At 48.7% G+C, this 20,994-nt stretch overlaps 1 protein-coding gene and 1 long non-coding RNA gene across 2 annotated transcripts; both read right to left on the bottom strand.

Moving 5' to 3' along the window:
* Positions 1 to 1,398: 1,398 nt before the first annotated feature.
* Positions 1,399 to 5,175, bottom strand: LOC144247205 (perilipin-3-like). Its single transcript, XM_077787093.1, is given in 8 exon segments — positions 1,399 to 1,655; positions 1,658 to 1,781; positions 1,874 to 2,002; positions 2,136 to 2,317; positions 2,674 to 2,923; positions 3,119 to 3,201; positions 4,277 to 4,385; positions 5,107 to 5,175. Coding segments are annotated over 8 exon segments (1,203 nt in total).
* An 8,973-nt stretch (positions 5,176 to 14,148) lies between these two features.
* On the bottom strand, positions 14,149 to 19,387 carry LOC110475929 (uncharacterized). Its single transcript, XR_002466343.2, has 2 exons — positions 19,283 to 19,387; positions 14,149 to 14,343 (listed from the first exon to the last, which is right to left on the bottom strand). It is a non-coding gene; the product is annotated as an uncharacterized LOC110475929 (long non-coding RNA).
* Positions 19,388 to 20,994: the final 1,607 nt, after the last annotated feature.

The following is a 20,994-nucleotide window of genomic DNA, read 5'->3' as shown; positions in this document are numbered from 1 at the left end:
TTGCTATGAAGAAGACAGCTTATTTCCTACCAAGCAGCAGGACTGGCTGCAATGTCCCCAATTCCCAGTCCCCAAGTCCAGCAGGAGTTACAGGAGACAGAACTGCTGAGCTTTTCTCCAGAGAGAATTCCCTCTGCAGCTGAGAGCACACAGTGCAGGGATGATCCCTGCAATTTCTCTCACATCTCAGCAACACCTTGGCCTGGCAACTTCAACTGCCTGATTATTTTGCCTTCAGCACAAACTGGTTGCTACAGGAGGAAAACCCTTGCCTGGGACGTGCTGAGCTCAGGGAATCAGGATCCAAATTCCTCCATGAGGGGGTTGTGTGGCATGAAGGAATAATTGCTGCCCAAACCCAGAGCCCACACACTGCTGCCTCAGCACAAAGCCTTACACAGAGGGTGGGGGATGAGGAGTGCTGCTGAAAAAGTGGTCACTTTTATGTGAGAGAAGAGCAAGTTCCACCTCTTTGAGCCTGCATTCACCATCCACAAAAAAGCCTCATCCCCACACCTTGTCTCTGACTCCCATGAAACAACTTTAATCATCTTTAAATTAAAAACAACTCTGGAAAAAGCAGCACTCACATGAGAACAGATTCCAGTTCTGGTCTTGAAGGCAGAAGGATGAGAAGGCAGGAGCAGAGCTTTTCCTCTCTGCAGACAGGAGGGTGAGAAGGCAGGAGCAGAGCTTTTCCTCCCTGCAGACAGAGGGATGAGAAGGCAGGAGCAGAGCTCTTCCTCTCAAAGTCCCACAGACACCTGGTCCATCAGCCCAGCCTGGCCAGTCTGAAGGCATTGGGCTCCCAAGGCTCTTCCAGAAGGAGCTGGAGGTGGCACTGGAAGAGTCTGAGCTCCCCAGAAACCCTGTGCTGGCAGCAGGTGTCTGTCAGTCTGTCACCCCCAGCCTGGTGCCCCCACACCAGTGAGGCCACAGCTCCCCCAAACCAACCTGCTCCAGGCAGCAGCAGGGAAATGCTGGGGGAGAATTCGGCCTTGAAGGAGCAATGCCAAGGGATGCCAGGCTCTGACAGCTCCCCCAAGCACAGGGCAGTGCCAGCAGGGCACATATTTGCCTCCAGGCTTGGGAGAGAGAAGGAATTACAACTTCCCAGAACAACATCAGTGCTCATCGGTTCCTGTACAGCTCGCTGCTCTTCCTGCATCCCTGAGTGCACAGTGGAATTCCATCAAGAAGAGGCGAGAAGAGCACAGCTCACACCCACTGAGCAATCCTCCCAGTCTTTGTCCAGGAGACACCAGAGACAGGGTTTTTAGATGCAGCAGTTTTATTTTACGTAGTTATCACCCAGTACAAGCAGCTTTTAGGAAGACAATTCTTTACACTTTCCACTTACTGAGGGTTTAATGCCAACAGCAATTATTGTTTTATCCTTTACATGGGGGTGCTGGAGGTTTCCAGGTGCTCAGCTCCTGCTGCCCTGGATTGATCCTCCTCCTCCTCCTCCCTGGGGAAGGAGGACCCCACCAGCCAGGACAGAGGAGTGTTGTTCTTCAGGTAATCCAGCAGCTCCTCCATGCCCTCCTGGATCACGGCCACCTCCCTCTGGCTCCGGGTCAGGACACAGCTGGACAAATCCTGGAAGGAGTCTGCCCCTGAGAAAGCAGCATGCAGCTCCTCGGTGGCACGCAGAGCCTGTTGAGCCTGTCCTGCAGGCTGCAGGGAAGGGTCTGCAGGGCAGCCAGCACCCCCCAGCAGGTCAGCTGGGGCTGCTGGGCCAGCCTGTGGACCATCAGCAGCATTAGACTCTCCATCTCCTGGGGGAGGCAGCAAGGACACGCTCAGGAATGAGGCACTCAGAAACCAAGGGGATGCCCAGAGCCCTCTGCCTCCCTCCCCAGGAAGGCACCTCTGGCTCTGCAGGGCTTTCATCTCCACTCTTCTTGAGATACTTCCAACTCCAGTCCAGCCACATCTGCTGTAGTCTCTCCTGCCCCTCCTGAAGCTTTTGATTAAATCCTTGCTTAAACAGCTCAACCTGTGGCAGGGGAAGATCAGAGAGCCAGGACAGACAGACCAGCTGGGGAATTGCAAAGCTCCTCAGCACAGCAATGAAGCTAAGACAAGAGCAGGGCTTTGGTCCCCTCCTGCAGGGACTGGGCTCTACCTACCAGCTGGAGGATGCAGTGGAGCTGTGCCAGGGAGCCCTGCATGCCCTGCTTGATCCTGGCTGTGGAGTGCAGGTGGGCAAAGAGGCACGGTTCCTCCCAGAGAGAGCCCAGGTGCACAAAGTACCTCCTGTGCTGCTGCAGGGGCAGCACATCCGTGTCCTCCTCACACTCTGCCAGCTGGGCTGGGGACAGAGGCAGTGCCAGAGCCACAGGTGCCACAGAAACAGGCTCAGGAGAGCCCAGACTGGCAGCCAGGTATCCTCCAGTGAGGCCCTGGCACAGGGTGCCCAAAGAAGCTGTGGCTGCCCCTGGATCCCTGCAAGTGCCAAAGCCAGGCTGGATGGGGCTTGGAGCAGCCCGGGATGGTGGAAGGTGTCCCTGCCCATGGTGAGAAGCCCAAAATGAGCTTTAAGGTGCCTTCCAACCCAAACCATTCTGTGATTCTCTTCTTCCCATTAGCCCCATTCCAGAGTAATGGGGTGAGGAACGGGACTGACCATCCCCAGTCCAACAATTCCCACAGCCACCCTTTCCTTACCTAGCTCCTCATTCCCAACGGAGAGAGAGTCACCTTCTGCTGTTCCCAGCACAGCCTCTGCTCCACAGGCACCCATCTGTCCCACTGCAGGCCCCAGCCAAGCAGCGCTGGTCACTGCAGGTGTGGCAGCCCCCTCGCAGCCCTGCAGCATCTCCCCAGTGACATCCAGCACCTCCAGTGCTCTGCTGCTCACAGCCTCCTTCACCTCAGCCACCCTGGATGACAGCAGCTCCTTTGTGTCAGAGCGAATCTGGGGAACAGGGGGAGTGGCAGATAATAGAGTGGGTTGTGTCTCACACCAAAATTCTGAACTGCACCAAGAGGACAAATAGCACAGTGCCAGTGAAGTGTTTGGTGTGCGAGTCTACATCCCTCTCTAGCTTAGAAATCCCACAAGAACCAAGCCCCTCTGCCTGCCAGGGACAGTACAGCCTTTAATTCTTACCTCTTGCACTGGCTTTGGAAGGAGTGGCAGCTTCTCCCCCAGTTTATCCAAACCCTTGGCAGCATATTTGCTTGCTGCAATGACTGAAGAGAAAACCAAAAAGAGTCAAAACGTGGTTTTCTGCAACTTCACCTCAAGTTCCTCCTTGCAAAGATCAGTTTTAGCAAGGTCAGCATCAGAGTCAGTCCCTGACTCTCCATGCCACTGCTGGGATTAGGGCCCAGCTTTAGCCTGATTTATAAGGCAGGAGTTGTCCTTGCACTATGGCAATGGAGAGGTGCATTTCCTACCCCAAAACTCCTGCCAGGTGTGGAAGGAGCTGGAGAGTTGCCAGAACTCAAAATGTCCCTCAGACATTTTTGGACGTTCCAGGCCCTGGTCAGAAGCATTTGAGACCCTGGCAGGCAGCTGGAAACAGCTGTGATTTTGGGTTTGAGCCATGGAATGATTTACCAACCTTGCAGGAAGAACAAGAAGTCACAAAAGTTTAGATATTATAGTAGAAGTAGTTACAAAGTAGAGGGAAGAATCTTGAGTGCTCTACAGGGGGGTTTTGGTTTTGTACATGGGGGTCAGAGGGTTTAAGATGGAGGAATCTGGGCCTGCCCTGTCCTCCCTCTTTCTTCTTCCTCACCTCCATGATCTTGGTGATGTTGGCACTCCCAGATTGGTTTAGAGTAGAAAAGCACCATTTAATATAGGTAATAGGCATTGGGAAAAACTGTAAACATGTAACATGTAATGTACCATATAAAAGATAGAAAAGCACCATTTAATATAGGTAATAGGCATTGGGAAAAACTGTAACCATGTCACACATAATGTACCATATAACAGACAGCAGCAGCCCTGGGTGGGAGAGAAGAAGCAGTCGGGGTCAGAGAGGATGTCAGGGTGTGTGTGTGCCTCTGCCTGAGCTGGGAGCAAACCACAGCAGCCTGAGGAGAAAATCTTTTAGATAACTTGCAATAAACTGCCTTGAGACCCAACAACAGAGACTGCTGAGCCTTTCTTTGGAAGCTCGGGCTGGAGGAGAGACTTTTCCACCACACGGAGCCACCCTGACCCAGGGTGAGCTGTGTCACCTGCCCCGGATTCACCTGGGGCTGCACACAGCGCCCGCTCGGTCACGCTGCGCTCCCCTCCCTGCAGCAGCACACACAGGCCCCGGGCAGGGCCGGCTCCCCTTGGTGGAGGCATGAGCTGCAGAAACCACGTCACAGGCAGAGCTCACCAGGCTCAGACTGGCCACCTCCTTCACTGCAGCCTGGAAGAGCAAAGAAAAGTGCAGCCGCCAAGTTCCAAATGTGGCATGAGCAGCTCTGCCCCAAAATTCCCTGTTGGGCGAACTGCCACCAAATCACCTGTCCTACCTGAGGGAGAAACTCTTGCCTTGCTCACACATTTAATTAACTCCATTACTCAGCTGTGACATGAGCTGCAGAGCTTTGGCATGAACGATTGTCCACCCCAGGAAAGTTTTCCTCTAGCACAACAAACCAAGTTTGGGGGTGATCTCAGTCCTTCTGCCACGTACCTATCTCCAGATCAACTGCAATGGTTATTTGACAAGACAATATCCCAAGAACAGCTCCACCAGCCAGGACTGAGCTGGTTTTAAGCTGACAGACTTCACCCTTGCCTGCAAGGATGCTGCTGGTCACAGGAGCAGAGCAAGAGCAACAGGTCTCAGGGAGGCTGAAATACTGAAGTCTTTCCATGAGAGCCCTGCTTGCCAGGAGCCAGCATCTTGAGTTAGAGAAACATTTTTCCTAGCCAAGAATTGGGTAGTTTTGCTGAGCCTAAGAGGTTACAGAGACTTCAGGTCCACATCTTTGTCTGTGTTGTCTCCCAGAAGCTGCAGGGCACAGCCTGAGCAGAGGAAACTCCCATTTTTGGAGGCTCAGCTCCCCTTAATCACAGCAGGACCACCTCCTCACCCTGCCCCTCAGAGCTGCCACTCCTTACATCCCACAGGGAGCACCAACCTCCTGCTCCTCCTCCACCTCTGGGGAGCTCGGGGCAGCCTCCTCCTTGTTGGGCACGGCAGAGGCCATGGCAGCTGGAATGCAGAGAACACCAAGGCTTTAGGGAAAGATTTCCCCTCCAAGGGGACACTTCCCTCTAGGGTCACAAAAGAGAAGTTCCTTTACTGCCTGTTCAGGGGAAACCCCAAAACAGCCTCATGGGAGGGGTCTGTGCCACTTGCAAATCTACCCCATTTCAAGTTTATGTTCCAGGTGGTTTGTGATAATCAAAGGAACAAAGAGAGCATTCTTTCCTCACCCTAGAGACCAAATATTATTAATATATTTAGGAGAAGCATACGGTATTTCTTTCCTCTGATGCCTTAGGATTTCAGCTTTCTATTTTCCATGTATTTGTAACCCTGCAGTTCTTTAGTACAGAACTCTAAACTCCATGTACAGTGTGAGCTGCTGCTTTCCCATTTTGGGCAGACACAACAATTCCTCTCCAGGCCTGGCAATCAAGGACACCTCACTGCTTCAGGCCAGAGAGATGGAAACAAAAGTACAAACCTGGGGTCAATGACTTCATTACCTGAAGCTGTAATTGTCAGATTACATATGCAATATGCAAATGGACCAAACATAAAAGTGTGAAAACCCATGACCTGTGGTCCATTTTATGGGTGGACCTGGGCTTTATCTGCCCTGGATATACCTGAAGGCCCTTCAATAAAGAGAAATGCTTTTTTACTCTCTCAATTTTGTTCTTAGGTAGCCTCAGAAAAGGCATCACCCCCCACCAAGGCTTCAAGAAAACTCTTGACTAAAAGAAACAACAACAACACTGAGAGAAGGCAGAGCTCAAGGGTCTGCCCTGCTGCTACCACACCCCAACACCTGAACATTCCTCCTGGAAGCTGAAGAACAGCACAGTGTTACCTGTATCACCTGTTGGAGGTGAGCAGAGCACCAGCAAGGAAGGACCAAGCACCAACCACACTCCCACCCCCCTCCTGCCTTTTTATCGTGCCTGGGATGGGGCAAGGTGGGATCCTCAGGGACTGACAGCTCTGGGAAGCAGCAGGAAGAATCCAGGCCCTGTCGTGGCCAATCAGAGGTGAATAGGGCTGCTGGGGCTTGTTAATTATCATTAATTACTGTTAATTACTCTGGAATTGTTCACACCTTGCCCTGTGTGAAGCAGTTTTGCTTGGAGGCCTCCATTTCATCAGCAATGACTATGGGAATGTGTGTACTAAGTTTTCCACTTTGTGATGTTAAACACTTATTTAAACTACACACTTGTAATCTCAGTGTTACTAATTAATTTTGGAAGTCTTCTTTATGGCTTTAGGTTAAATACAGTATTTTCTTGTGGGTTTGTGCTTTTCAGCACAAAGTTTAAAATTCTCAGCATCTCCAACAGGAACATGTGAAAGCAGTTTCCTGTTCTTGCATGAATGGTATCTCATGATTAATCCTGTTCCTAGATTAGGGATGAGCAATAAGATTTCGAGTTGTTTAAAGGGAGCTTAATTTCTCCACTTGTCTGAGGAGCCACAAGCCTTTGCCAAGCATGTTTAATGTACTCTGACCAGTTGTCTACAGTTCTCCTTTTGGATTCTCAATCTCCCTGGATTCTGAACATTGCAAGTAATTGAATTTATTTATTTACTAAAGCGTTTTTTCTGTTGGCAGACCCTAAGTACCAAAGATCATCTTTTTTACAGTGAATATATGGCATTACCTGTCCTTTCTCAGGCACATCTGATGGTAAACTCAGTGCTGGAAAAAGGGAAAAAAACCCTGGCTGCACAAAGATCACAGTCTCGTGCAGTTCTCTGTGTGATGAGCTTGGCTGATTGTGAGGTTGCCAAACAAACCTGTGCCAATGGTCATGGAGCTGCTGCAAGCTTGCTGCTGCAGATTTCACCCAGGAAGTCTGGGGGTTCTGACACACTGCCTGCTCATTGTTGAGGCAGGATCGGGATAAAGAAGACTCCAAGTCAGAGGGAGAGAAGAACTGAACTCACCTGATTTATTTCTAATGCATCACTCTTTTATAGAGAGCATCGTGTAGACCAATTTCATTGGTCTTAAAGTAAAAACATCTCACACCATTGATGCTCTGTGAATGATGCACGGTGGCAGAACAGATCTATAAACAATGGGAACAACAAGAGAGATACAGAATTATTTACATTCCTTTCCAACTCTTTCCCAGGCTCTAGCCTGGTTAGAAACTCTCCTTTTCTCTCTGACTGAACTGAGAATATCAGGGCTCACTATCCCCACAACAGAGGCCAGGAGAGGAATCAGTGAAATGTCTCTGTGTGCTCCCTGGGGCCTCTGCTGCAACAGAGGAGAAAACCCCTCCAAGCAGCCCCTGCCCTCCAGACCAGCCCTGGAGCAGGGCTGAGGCCCTGCAGGAGCATCCCTCAGCCCAGAAGGCCTGGAGGGAGGAGCAGTGGTTGTGCTTTGCCTCCAGGTTTGTCCTTCTGCTTTGGGCTGTGACAGCAGCAGCCCTGGAATGTGTCACCCTCCTGCGCAGAGCTGCCACTGCTAACCTCACTGCTCCTGCAAGGCTTTGGATGACTGTGGGAATGCAGGGCTTCCCTCTGGCTGCCCTGGCAGGTCTGGGACCCTGACAGGGGTCAGGAACCCCCCTGGACAGAGCCCCCAGAGACACTGGCTGTGATCTCTGTCCATGCAAAAGAGTTTTCAATCTTACAGGATCAATTACCAGCTCTGAGTGTTTGATAGAAGTGATAATTAAGTATGGCACAGGTGCAGAAACAAAATTTTAGGATTCTAGATGAGGGGTCCAAAGGGGACAAGATGGAGGAAATTGGGTGTGCCTTGTCCTTTTTCTCCTTCTTCATGCCCTCCATGTCTCACTGTGGTGTTGGCATTTTTCTGTTGGTTCAGGCTGGGGACACACTGTCCAACGGAGGTGACAGATATTGGCACATTATTGTAAATGCAGCCCAGGGAGTTTCTGGTATTTAATGTTTGTCACATCCCACTGAGGGCAGAGCCCCACACGCTGCCCTGCAGGATAGAGCTGGGCAGGGCAGCAGAACATGTTGGAGATAAACAGAATAAACAACCTGGAAACCAGCACAGACCAATTATGGCTTCTGCTTTGGCAGCGGGGCTGACAGACAGAGACTTTCTACAATCTCGGAATCATCAATACCTCAGATTCTGACAGATGACCATGCTCGTAGTGCTTGTCACCTCCTACAGGGACAAAAAGGTTCTCAGTGGCCTGGGATGTCCAGGCAGTTCCTCTGCCTGCATCAGTAACAGCCTTGAGTTTTCACCAGGGAGGTTTAGGTTGGATGTTGGGAAAAATTTCCTCACCCAAAGGAAGGTTGGGCATCAGAACAGCTGCTCAGGGTACTGGTGGCATCACCATGCCTGGAAATGCTCAAAAACCTGTGGCTCTGTGTTGGATTATGCCCTTTTCTGACCCAGAGTTGGGGCAACTGAGAGGTGATTTAAAAACTTTTATTCCATTTTCAGTCTCATGAGAAGGGTGACACAATACAGATGTTATTATTCACACCATCACAATCAGGAGCCAACTATTTCTTAAATACAAAGCATTGTAAGTGTTTCTTGGCCTATCAGCTTTAGCCACACCATGCTGTAAATGCCTTAAAGCCAATCCTCTAAAATTACCCCTCGTGGGTGCCACTACCATGCATCTTTCATAGTTCTATTTCTCCAGAGTATCCAGTCTTATTTGCAAGGGGCTTGGGGACATGGATTACAGAGCTGGCAGTGTTGGGGGGATGGCTGGACTCAATGATCTTAAGTGTCTTTTCCAACCTTAGTTATTCCATGATCCCATGATTCTGATTCCATTTTCTGAGGATGTTTACAAGGGAAATTGGATCTAGAACCTGGATTTTGAAATGGAAGCTACCATTTTCCAGAGGATGAGCTTCATCTAGCTCATCAGCACAGCACAGCACAAACCGCAGCCCTGGGGCTGCCAGAGCTCTCAGGGATGCTCAGGGTGGGGTTGTTGGGGTCTCTGTGCAGGAGCTGGACTCCATATCCTCCAGCTGAGGATATTCCACAATCCCATGAAAGAAAAAGAGAATGGGAAGAGGCCGAAATAGGCATTGGCTGCACCTTTTCCCCATAATTCACCCAATTTCAGCCAAGTTCTCAGCGTTACAGGTTGGTTCTTGCCTGGGTCTCTCTGCAGCTACAGCCTCCTCAGGGGATGCTTTGTGTGGGCGTGGCTGGGGCGTCTCTCCACTGCTGGGACCACCTGTTGTGGAGGAAAGACCACCCAAGGCAGGGGCAGGGAGAGAGGGGTGCTGAGGGGCTGGGAAGGGCATGAGCTGTGTGTGAGTCCTGGACAGAACGGATGGGAGAGACTCCAACAGGTCCTGGCAGCCCTTGGTGCTGGGGACATCGGTGGCTGAAGCAGCTGGGTCAGTGCCAGAGGTGCCAGCTCAGCCTGAGCTGTGAATGCATCACCCTTCCTGTGCTGAGGGCTGCACTGGTGTCTGAAGCCTCCAGAGCTCCTGTGGAAGAGCAGGAGCGCAGCCCGTGGATGCTGTATCCATGACAAGAGCTCCTTCAGCCACCCTCAGCCCACGGACAGCAATTAGAAGTGGCCATCCCAGTGCTGAGGGTGGGAATGGGGCTGGAGCACTGGGCTGGGCTGGAGGAGTGTAGGACTGTCCCTCTCGAGGTGACCCCAAGAGTGTAAAAGTCCTTGTTCCCAGCCTGCGCAGCCAAAGAAGGAGTCTGGATGTGCAGGATCAGCTTCTCAAGGGTGTTTATTTTCCCTTACCTAGAACATTCTTTCTCTGACCTGCTGAGCTCTGTCCAGCAGGTCAGCCATGGCATTCTGTCTGCCCTCAGGGTGGTGTTCACATTTTATACCAAAAACTACCTGTGCCATGTTTACAGTAACGTGCCAATATCTGTCATTTATGTTGGACAGTGTGTCTCTACCTTAAACCAATAGAAAAGTGTCACCATCACAGCAAAACATGGAGGGCAAGAAGAAGGAGAAGAAGGTCAGGTTACACCCAAATCCCTCCATCTTGTCCCCTGAAGCCCATTCTAAAAACCCCAAAATTCTGCTTTTTCACCCTGTGTTAATTCAACCACCATACTATTTAAACCCTTGTGGCTTGTAATTCCTCATACAAAGTTGGCAGTTTTTTCCATGGGCTAAAATCGAAGCCACAGGTGTTTTTGACTTCATGCCAAGGTCTCTGAGCCCCTGCCAGGGTCTGGAGCCAGCCAGGGCAGCCAGAGGGATGTCCTGGGTTCCCACAAGTCCCCAGCCCTGCCAGCTGCCTGTGGGGTGACTTTTTCTGAGACTGTTGGGTTTTGTGTCTCAGCTTTTAAGTGGTGTCTGTGTTTTTGACCTTTTTCCATAACAGGCTTTGGGATCATCTGGTGCAAAGTGCCAGGAGAGAGCTGGGGTTACTGACAATAAACTCCACACTCAACACTAGGACAGCACATCCTACTCAGCCAGGGAAATAAGAGATTCCCAGAGCATATCTGGCAGATCTTGCTCCCCTTTGGGAGGAGGAGGCACAGGCAGTCTCTGATGTGGCAGAGTTCTTGTGCAGGAGCTCCACTGAAGGTGAGAGCTGCCAGCCCCTCCTCCAGACACCTGGAGGAAACACATCCAAGGGCATGGAACCTTCTGGAGTGGCTCCAGAGCAGGCACCAATGTGACCAGAGGGATGGAGCAGCCCTGCTGGGAGGGAAGCTGAGAGAGCTGGGGTTGTTCAGCCTGGAAAAGAGAAGGCTCTTTTCTAATTCCAGCCTTCCAGTGCCTGAAGGAGCCAACAGGCAAGGACAGAAACTACGGACAAGGACCTGGAGTGACAGGACAAAGGGGAATGGCTCAGACTGAGAGGGAGTAAGTTTGGGTTGAATATTGGGAAGAAATTCTCCCCTGTGAGGGTGGGGAGGCCCTGGCTCAGGGTTCCCAGAGCAGCTGTGGCTGCCCCTGGATCCCTGGCAGTGCCCAAGGCCAGGCTGGATGGGGCTTGGAGCAGCCTGGGACAGTGGAAGGTGTTCCTGTCATGGCAGGGGCTGGGACTGGATGGGCTTTAAGGTCCTTCCAACCCATTGTGTGATGATTCTGTGATGAAATAGGTCCTGTTCCCCAGAAGGTGCCTTCCACCACCACCTCTTTATCTGGACTAGAACTTCCAGGCAGGCTGGATCTCTGGACAAGTTCTGGCTGCAGCAGGCAAAATGGGGCACCCATAGGAGACCACCCACACCACTCCAAGAGCATCCTTAGAGACTGATACCAGGCTCCGTGCCTGGATTTGGAGGGTTTGAATGGTGCACGTGCACAGAGGGAGTCACAAAGCAGAAGAGGAGCTCTGGGTGCCCCTCTGCCCCGCAACACACTTGCTTAAAGTGTCCTGGCCTCTCTCAGTCATCTCCATATCATGCCATCAACAGGTGGCATATATTTGAATAGGGTGACCAGAAAACTGTTATAAACACCCCTCAGAAATATTATTTGAAGTCCTTTCCATAAAAAGAAACTGGAGTTTGATATATGTGCAGAGCACAAAGAATGGGCTCCAGCAGCACATTTTGAAAATCACTGCTTTAGGCAATCTCCTTAGCAGCTTGTTAGATGTTTTATAAGTGTCCTTCCCAGCTCCAAAATAAATAATACCACTAATGATTGTGTCAGATACAAAATAATTTCACAGCCTTTTTTGTCTGCGAGCTTTCCAATTTCAATAAATCACGTGCCCTTCTGTGCAGCTGAAGGAATCCAAATCCCAAGGAGCAGGCAGCTTGGCTGGGAAAGAAAATAAAAATAGGAAGGACACCAGGGCCATTTTTTTCCTGGATTAATTCCAGCACTATTTTGTTCGCCTTAGCAAGCCAGGCCTTGCTGAGCTGCGATTCCTGCTCAGCCTGGAATGAGCACTCCTGGGGTCCCTCAGGAGGGGCTGGGGTTAAACATGGAGAGGGATAATGAGGGAATCTGCACAGCTCTGCAGGCTCCACCAGTCTGCAAAGGGGACTGGTGTCCCTGAGAGGGCTGGGGAACATCCCAGTTCCCAGGGAGGCATGGAGCTGTGCCAGGACAGATCTGCTGCCACATCCCAGGGAAGGGATCTGCAAGAGCTGGGCAGGGCTTTGGGCAGAGAACTGTGGGGACCTGAAAGCTCCCTGCAAATCCCCCAGTGCCCAGGAGATTGGTTTGAAGGGACAGGTGTCTGCTAACAAAGTCAGGAACCTCCCCTGAAATGGAAAATGCAAACCCCCTCCCTCTGAATTATTATAATTTTGAAATTAAGGGGCTCTCAGGCAAAGATATGGGAGTAGGAATAACAGTTCTTTATTAGGGAATAAAATAAAAATAAAATAAAAATGCAGTAATAGAAAACAGCACTGGAAGAGTGAGAGCAGTCCTGTCCCCTGTGGGTCAGGGAGGTGGCTCAGCCCCATCCCAGGGGGGCTCAGCCCTCCTGCAGTGCCAGCTGTGCTTCTGCTGGAGCAGGATCCTGCACAAGGGGGGAGTTTTCCTCTGGAGCTCCAGGGCTGGGGGAGATGGGCCTGGGCTCCTCTGGGAATGCAGGGGGAAGAAAGCTGCTCCTCTGGGAATGCAGGGGGAAGAAAGCTGCTCCTCTGGGAATGCAGGGGGCAAAGGCTGCTGGGGGGTTCCAAAGGCAGATTGGATCCAGGTAGGAATGCTTGGCTCCTCCCCTGGGTGCAGCATCTCCCCATGGATGCTGGAATTTTCTCAGCCATGCAGGGACACTCAGTGGCCATGGAGAGCAGAGATCTCCTGCAGGGAGGATTGGCTGTGGGAGAGATGAAGAAAAAACTGCCCAGGGAGCAGCAGAGACCTGCCCCAGCTCTGACAGATGCTGACAGAACACACAGCCCCATTTCCAGTCTAAGACAATTGTCCTTGTGGACACAGCCACACCTGAGTGACAGCATCAACCCACCAGGAAAAGCTTTCCTGCCAGTGACATCCTTGGGGACAGCAGAGATGAGGGCAGGAAGGACACAGGTGCCTTTGTGCTTTACTTCTTGGATTTAAAGATGGAATATTGTATAGGAGAAGTAGGAAACTCATTTCACACCTCTCTTGAATCATAAAATCTCTGAATGGTTTGGGCTGGAAGGTAACCTTAAAGCTTATCTTATTCCCTAAAGGCACCCCTTCCACTGGAACAGGGTTCTCCAAGCCCCATCCAACCTGGCCTTGGACACTTCCAGGCATGAGGCAATGCTGAGTTTCTTTCTCACAGAATAATTGCAACCCAGGTCAGAGTTATTTTGGATGGCCAGAAACAATCAGTAAAAATTCATATTTCTCAGAAATGTGCATTTCCAGTCTTTCGAGACTCCCTGCTGAGAATTTTCACTGGGAGTTATGGGGGAAAGGGCCCAGAAAACAATTGTTTACAAACATAAATAAATGAGGTGCATTGAAAAGAGCAGAGGATGGTGACTCTCCAGGGCCCAGTGCAGTTCCAGACCATGAATAAATAACATGCACTGCTGGACCACCCTTCCTGAGGTGATTGCATGCACTGACTCCTGGTCTGAATAACAGCAAAGATCTCTCCAGGCTCTTGCAGAAGAGGGGGTAAGTCCAGAAGCTCTCTGGCCTGTTGCTCCAGAGGGTTTGTGGAGCAGTTAAGGAGAAGTTCTGTGTGTCCCTTGGCCCCACACTGTCCCCACATGCTGGGGCTGATGGAGCAGGTTTAGTTTCATGACTAATTCCAGGTCCTGGCTGAGCTTCCCTTGGGATTTGCACTCTCTCCACCCAGTCCTCCAGTGGCTGCTGCTCTCCCAGCTCACACAGTGATGTCTCCAGCATTTAGGATGATTCCCCTGTCTGTCTCTTAGCCAGATGCCCATTTTTCTAACATTTTGTAAGAATTTAATTTCCTTTGAAACCTTTCCCATGCTCTGTAGGACCTGATTGAAATTTAGTAATGGATGTAGAAAGCACAGTGTAAACACCCAAAGGAGACAGTTACTGTGCAACGTGAAATAACATCTGATCCAGCCAAGTTGCATTCATCCACAGAAATTACGATTTTCCTTTATTTGCTGACTGACGAAATTTTGAGAAATTATTCCAATCCTGCATTGACTCCTCATTTTCCACTGAAATTCCTGGAGTACCTGACACCACCAGGGAGATGATCCCACTGAAGGCCTGCCAGGGACCCCTCTCTGGGCAGAGCAGCAGCCTCAGCTCATCATCTACAAAATAAAAAATATAACTCAAATGAGAAGGAAACAGAAAGCACATGATTAACTAATTTTGTGTGTGTGTGCATGGATATTTATGTTTTTAATTGTAAAAGCTATCCCTGAACTCCTGGGTTTTGCCCCAGAGGTGAGTGGCTAACTCAGGTGTGATGATCTCCATCTCCCACCCGTGGTGTTTCCACCGCCCTGCTCTGGGTTGGGGTCTTCTCTTGCTTATTCCCCTGGCACAAGTGGTGCTAAACCCCCATAAAATCCCTGTTCCCTTCATCCGTGGCCACTCTCTGGGCTCCCTCACACTGATCCCTCATGGGCTGTGGATAGTGTGGCATGGTTCTTCCAGGCAGGAGAGACTCCCAGTAGCTGCAGGAGATGGATGAGAATGGCTGGGGCTTTGGGGTGTTTTGAATCCTCCCAATTATTTTCGCTTTTTTGAAAAATCACCTGACCATTACCACCCTTTGAATTGTACTGATCCCAAAAAGAAGCCTCTTTTCCCCATGGCTTGAGGCTTTCATGGGAGAATGATAATGAAATGTGGAGCCCTGGAATGATAATGAAATGTGGAGGAATATGAAATTGTGTTTCATAGGGGACAATCTGTGCTTCCCCCTTGGCAGGGAGACACAGAATGGCTGTCATTAATTGTGTGGCTCCAAATGAAGGTTGTCTGTCACATTTTATCTTCTTTTTCTACCTGGGTCAGGGTTGGGATTGATTGTATTTTCTGTTTGGACTCAGGTTTATTAATTCTTATTTTTATTACAGTCTTACAAGTAGTGAGTTCTACAGCATTTCACTAACAAGCTACAAAATGGCCCTGCACCTATCTCTACAAGATCTTTTAAGGAAAAACTGTCCAATTAATAAATTACATCTAAATTATTTTTACTTTTAATCCAATAACTAATCACCTATGTCCCACAGTGTGGACTTTTTATCCAATTAGACAAAACCACCCAAACCCATGGAGAAGGGGAAGAATAAGGTGAAGAAGGTGAAGAAGAAGGACCAGCCTCTGCCTAAAACCTCAATCTTGCTTTATGTATCTATTACTGTATTCCAAACCCTTAAACTCTAAGTTTTCCACCATGTGTTATCACACTCTTCTATTCAAACTCCACCCCCACAATCCCAGTTCTGCCATTCCATTTTGGAAGCTTCTCCACAGCCTCAGGTCACTGCAGTGTTCTCCTGGGGGTCAGAGTCTGTCAGCACAGAAAGTCTCAAATTCTCAGCAGCCAGGGCTCCAGCAGTTGTCCAGTGGAATTCCAGCTGCCCAACCCAAACTCTGAGGCTCTGAACTTCCACAGAACACCTGGAATGTGCTGCCACCGTTTAGGTGCAGTTAGGAGATTCATTTCCCCGTGGTTCAATTTGCAGTTTAATGACATCAGGGTCAGGATGGATCACAGCCATCCCCTCTGCCCTCAGGCTGCAACTCCCGTGCCAGACTCCTTGCTGAATTCCAGGAAGGTTTTGGGAATAGCACAAATTCCAGGAAGGTTTTGGGAATATCACCTTGCTGAATTCCAGGAAGGTTTTGGGAATAGCACAAATTCCAGGAAGGTTTGGGAATATCACAGCTATGGAAGCAGCAGCCTGTGCAGCAGCCCAGCTATTTTGCATTTGAATTTCAGACCTGGTGGCCTGAGGGCTAAAACAGTTTTAATGCTTGGTTCTGCAAATAAACATCCAATCTTGCATGGCTACATGATGCCAGGCAGCCAAGATAACTTATAAATGTAGGAATATTATGGGATAATCCCGATGCAATCAAAGGTGACTTCCCTGTAACACTCACATATTGCTTTCCCATGTCCCAGCAGCTTTTTCATTGCTTTTTTTAGTGGTTTGCATTTATGAAGGCAGAATTTAAAGATGTTACAGCTGACTTTGGAGTGATGCCTTCAGCTCCAAAAAGGGATTTTCCAGCAGCCTCATTTCCAAGCCAGTGCTGCTGTGGCTTCATGGCCATGCTGCCCCAGCATCCTGCAGGATGCTCTGGGAGGTGAAGGTGCATTTTCCTTGCTGTAAATCTCCTTTCTGAGCTCCTGGCAGTGGTGAGCTGTGGCCAGGAGCTCCTCTCCCTGCTCACTGGGATTGCAGACTTTTCCAGAAATCCAGGGAGGTGCTGGGGTTTTATCCCAGTGGTGCTCTCAAGGAGCCTTTGTTTGCATTATTATTCCAAGCAGTGGGATAGGACTGCCCTACTTTGCCTCCCATAAAAATAGCCCTGAAATAAGGTTTGATCTTTTTCCAGCCACAAAAATAATTGTGAGCTGTTTGCTTCCATGATTTTCCCAGTCAGTTGTTGAAGCTATTCTAAAATTATTCTTTCAGTGTCTTTTTATTCTGGTGGGGTCACTGAGATTGCTGGTAAATCTCGATACACCTGTCAAAATACCTTTTTATTTTCTCACTAACAGAATATTTTGTATTCAATGTTGCAGCATTAGTGTATTTTAATATGTATCCCTTTCTTTTGCCATTCTCTAAAGTAGCTGGGAGATGCAATTTTCAAATCTTTTATTGTACAGCCTTTTATCAAACTGTCTCTATAGCTGCTGCTTTTTTTTGAAATCAGATTTCTCTCTGATAGGATCAGATCTGAAATAATTTGTTACATTCCTTGCATTTCTCATTTCTAAAGCCAGGCATTGCTTTTTTTACACAGTTTCTGTGGGGCTTTTTGAGCCTTTTGTGCTTCTTTTCTCTCCTTTTAATATCAATTCTAATGTTTGTCAGACTATTTTATTCTTCTTTCTTTGTTCTCTGCTTTTTTGATCTTTCCTGTTGGTGCTTCCCTATGAGTTTTATAACTAAATTTCTTTTATTTCCACTTGATCTCCTTTCTTTAAGTATTGTTGATAGGGAAGAAAAGCAGAAGAAACATTATAGATTTTCTGCTGGTTTGACATCTAATAGGAGATGGAACAAACCACACACTCCAGCTCCTCAGAAATCCTACAGGTTCCTTGTAATGGGAAGAATATGTGTCTGAAAAATATGAGTGACATCCAGGGAACTCGTATCATCAAGGTGTGGATCCAGTCAAGCTAGATTGGGAACATAAATAAATGGCTTTACTGTTTCAGGAATCATAGAATCGTGGAATGCCCTGAGCTGGAAGGAACCCACAGAAAACATCCAGCCCAACCCCTGGCCCTGCACAGACACCCCAACAATCCATCCGTGAGAGCATGGTCCAAAAGGAGGAGAATTGGAGTGACTTCCAGCAGACTTTGATATATGGTGTATTTAGGTCTGGGCAGGGAGGTTTTCTTCAATCCCTTCCCAGAAGAATTCAGCAAGAGGGATTTGTCACACAGCAGGCTGAAACTCCAACTCCAATAATAGAGTCGCTGAAGAGTGATGTGAAAAATTAATGAGCAGTTTGGAAAAACTCAGTATCCAGCTGCTGGGGAAGGCTGGGCTGGCTCGTACCCAGCTGCTGCTGTCTCCATTCCTCATGCTCTGCTTGTTCCTTCCCTTCCTTGCCTCTCTCTTTGTTTGGGATCTTTCCTGCGTGTCCCCATGCAGCCCAGCTGGGCTGGGGTGGGGAGAGGAGCCCAGGGTCGTGGAGGGGCACTCCTAAACCATTCCTCCTTGTCCTGGCTTGTAAGATAAGCATGGATTCTATTGCCATCTGTTGGAGGCTGGGCAGTTTTCTTATCTCTCCCAAGAACAATGTCTCCCTCCGGGGAGATCTCTTCTGTTAATGGCCATTGAATGACTCACTGCAGGACTGGGAAAGTTCCATCAGCCCATGGTGAGATGCTCCACCCAGAGGGAGGAGCCAATCACCCCTACCTGCAGAAAATCAGCATTTTTTGGGATACCAGAGCAGCCACTTCACTAAATTCCCAGAGGAGCAGTTTCTTCTCTGCTGGATCCCCAGAGGAAGACTAAACCCATTTACTCCATCACCAGACCTTCAGAGAAAACTCCACCCTTCTACAGATCACCACTTAGCAGCATTTCATCTGCCACTCCAGGAGGAGCAGCCACCATTTAACTGGACTATTCCCAACACCCTGACTCCCAAGGGTGTCAGGTTTCCGACTCCATCACTAGTTTTCTTTGTACTTATTATTATTATTATTGTTATTATTATTATTATTATTATTATTATTTAGTTTTTCTCCTAGTAAAGAACTCTTATTCCCATTCCCATATCTTTGCCTGAGAGCCTTTTTTAAAATTGTGGTAATTTGGAGGGAGGGGGTTTACCTTTTCCATTTCACAGGAGGCTTTTGCCCTCCTTCACAGACTCCTGTCTTTTCAAACCAAGACACTCCTTCACTGTTTAATGCATGAAATCTGGATGTGCAGCCCTGATGTAGAACTGAGAGTCTGGGCTGTGCTGTGCTCACTCACACAAAGGTATCCTCTGCCTCTAGGGACACCGTTTGTGTTGGGAGGTTTTTCATGACTGCTGGGATTTGTTCCTTGAGCTTTTATGCAGCATCAGCCTCATGACATGGTTGAGACAACAGGAAGATAGCAAAAGTTCATATACACCAGTAGCAGCCAAAGATTTCTTTGTTACAGAGCATTTTAAAAAATTTCCAGCCAATAGCACATTGGTAATGCTCACAGACAGTTCTAGCCAGTCACTAAAAGCACACCTACACCTACTTCACACAATGCTTGTTTGTGTGCCTTTTATTAACAATGCACAATACTCCATTATTAAGCTTAAAACCTTCTCCTATCTTCCTTAGCATATTTTCCTGTAGTCTTAAGATCTATCTTAAAGAAGATCTTGAGATCTATCAAGCCTAAAACTCAAACAATTGTTTCATGTCCTTGTTTGCTGTACCATTGTAACTTTTTCTACTTTCAGACTTTGCAGCTGCAGGTAGCTCTACATTTTCTGCTCTTTCTGTTTCTAAGGCCAGGTTTTACAGCATTCTGAAAATCTTCTTACCTTTACTATTTCCCACAGGGTGATGCACAAACCCTCCACGCAGGCAGGGCAGGGCAGGCAGCAAGCAGAGAAATGTCAGGAACCGTGATCTGTTGCTGTAAATCCAGTCAGGAGTGGCGGTGCCTGGCAGGGAGCTGGGACAGCACCAGCCCCGCCAAGGGTTCAGCTGGGGACATCAGCAGGTGACAGGTGTGGGAAGAGCTGCCAGAGGAGGTGACAGCTGGGAATGCCCTGGAGGTGTCAGAATCCAGAGCTTCCCTCTGGCTGCCCTGGCAGGTCTGGGACCCTGGCAGGGGTCAGGAACCCCCCTGGACAGAGCCCCCAAAGACACTGCCTGTGATCTCTGTCCATGGAAAAGAGTTTTCAATCTTATAGGATGAATTACCAGCTCTGAGTGTTTGATATGAATAATAATTAAGTGTGGCGGGGTGCAAAATAAAATTTTAGTATTCTAGATGAGGGGTTCAAAGGGGACAAGATGGAGGAAATTGGGTGTGTCTTGTCCTTTTTCTCCTTCTTCATGCCCTCCATGTCTCACTGTGGTGTTGGCATTTTTCTGTTGGTTCAGGCTGGGGACACACTGTCCAACGTAGGTGACAGATATTGGCACGTTCTTGTAAATCCAGCCCAGGGAGTTTCTGGTATTTAATGTTTGTAACATCCCACTGAGGGCAGAGCCCCACACGCTACCCTGCAGGACAGAGCTGGGCAGGGCAGCAGAACATGTTGGAGATAAACAGAATAAACAACCTGGAAACCAGCACAGACCAATTATGGCTTCTTCTTTGGCAGCGGGGCTGACAGACAGAGACTTTCTACAATCTCGGGACCATCAATAGCCAAGATTCCGACATGGAGGGACAGGGATGGCATGTGCTCACTCTGGAGTGGCAAAGCAAAAAGAGCTGCTCTCCTTGCAGTGATTCCAGCCAGGAAAGGCATGCAGTGATATGGGAATAAATCACACAGGATTCTATTTTCTTCATGGTGGAAAAAACCCATTCTTTATTCTCATAACTCATTTTTATCCAGTTTTACAGACCTTATGTGTGACTCCAGTTGGTCAGGAGCTTTCTTGACAATTACTTTATTAGTTAATAACAAGTTGTTATCCCTTATTGGTCACTCAAACCCCATGTGTGTACATGCAGGAAAAGTTGTTTGTGAGAGATAGTTTTCATTTTTCTAATGGTGTATAGAGGTGCTGGTTGTTTCCACCCAGGAATAGATTGTTATGTTAATGAACTGCTCACACCAGGATTGCTTTCACATGGGAACCCGCAAAGGGCTAGCTTGGCAACGCCAGCCACTGATTTTAGGAGAGCAGGCTTGATTTTGTGAAGTCTTTCTTTATAATTTTTCTACCTTACTGCAACAGAACAGTTTTTTTTTTTTTTTCCAAAATGCTGAACTTCCCCATCCCTCAGCAGCATCTCCCCAGAGCCCCCTTGGCTCAAGAGCTGCTCGTTTTAAACCATCCTCTCCTCCATGTTAAGGGGAAAGTCCCAGGGCTCCCAGAGGAAAAACTGGGCAGCAACACAACCTTTTAAAAGGGCTGTTTTCTGTGTGAGGAAACCAAGGCAGCCACAGAGAAATTGTTCCCTGAGGATCAGGAATATCCTGAGTCCTTCCCTCCGTGTTTCCCCTGCTGCTGATCAGCCACAGCCTCCATCCATTCCAGCTTTCTCATTCAAGAGCCTGCTTTAAAAAAA

This window comes from Lonchura striata, chromosome 17 (assembly GCF_046129695.1).
Source record: "Lonchura striata isolate bLonStr1 chromosome 17, bLonStr1.mat, whole genome shotgun sequence".
In the NCBI taxonomy this organism is placed as follows: Eukaryota; Metazoa; Chordata; class Aves; order Passeriformes; family Estrildidae; genus Lonchura; species Lonchura striata.
The sequence above is the reverse complement of the archived record's forward strand: the minus strand, read 5'-3'. Positions and strand labels throughout refer to the sequence as shown.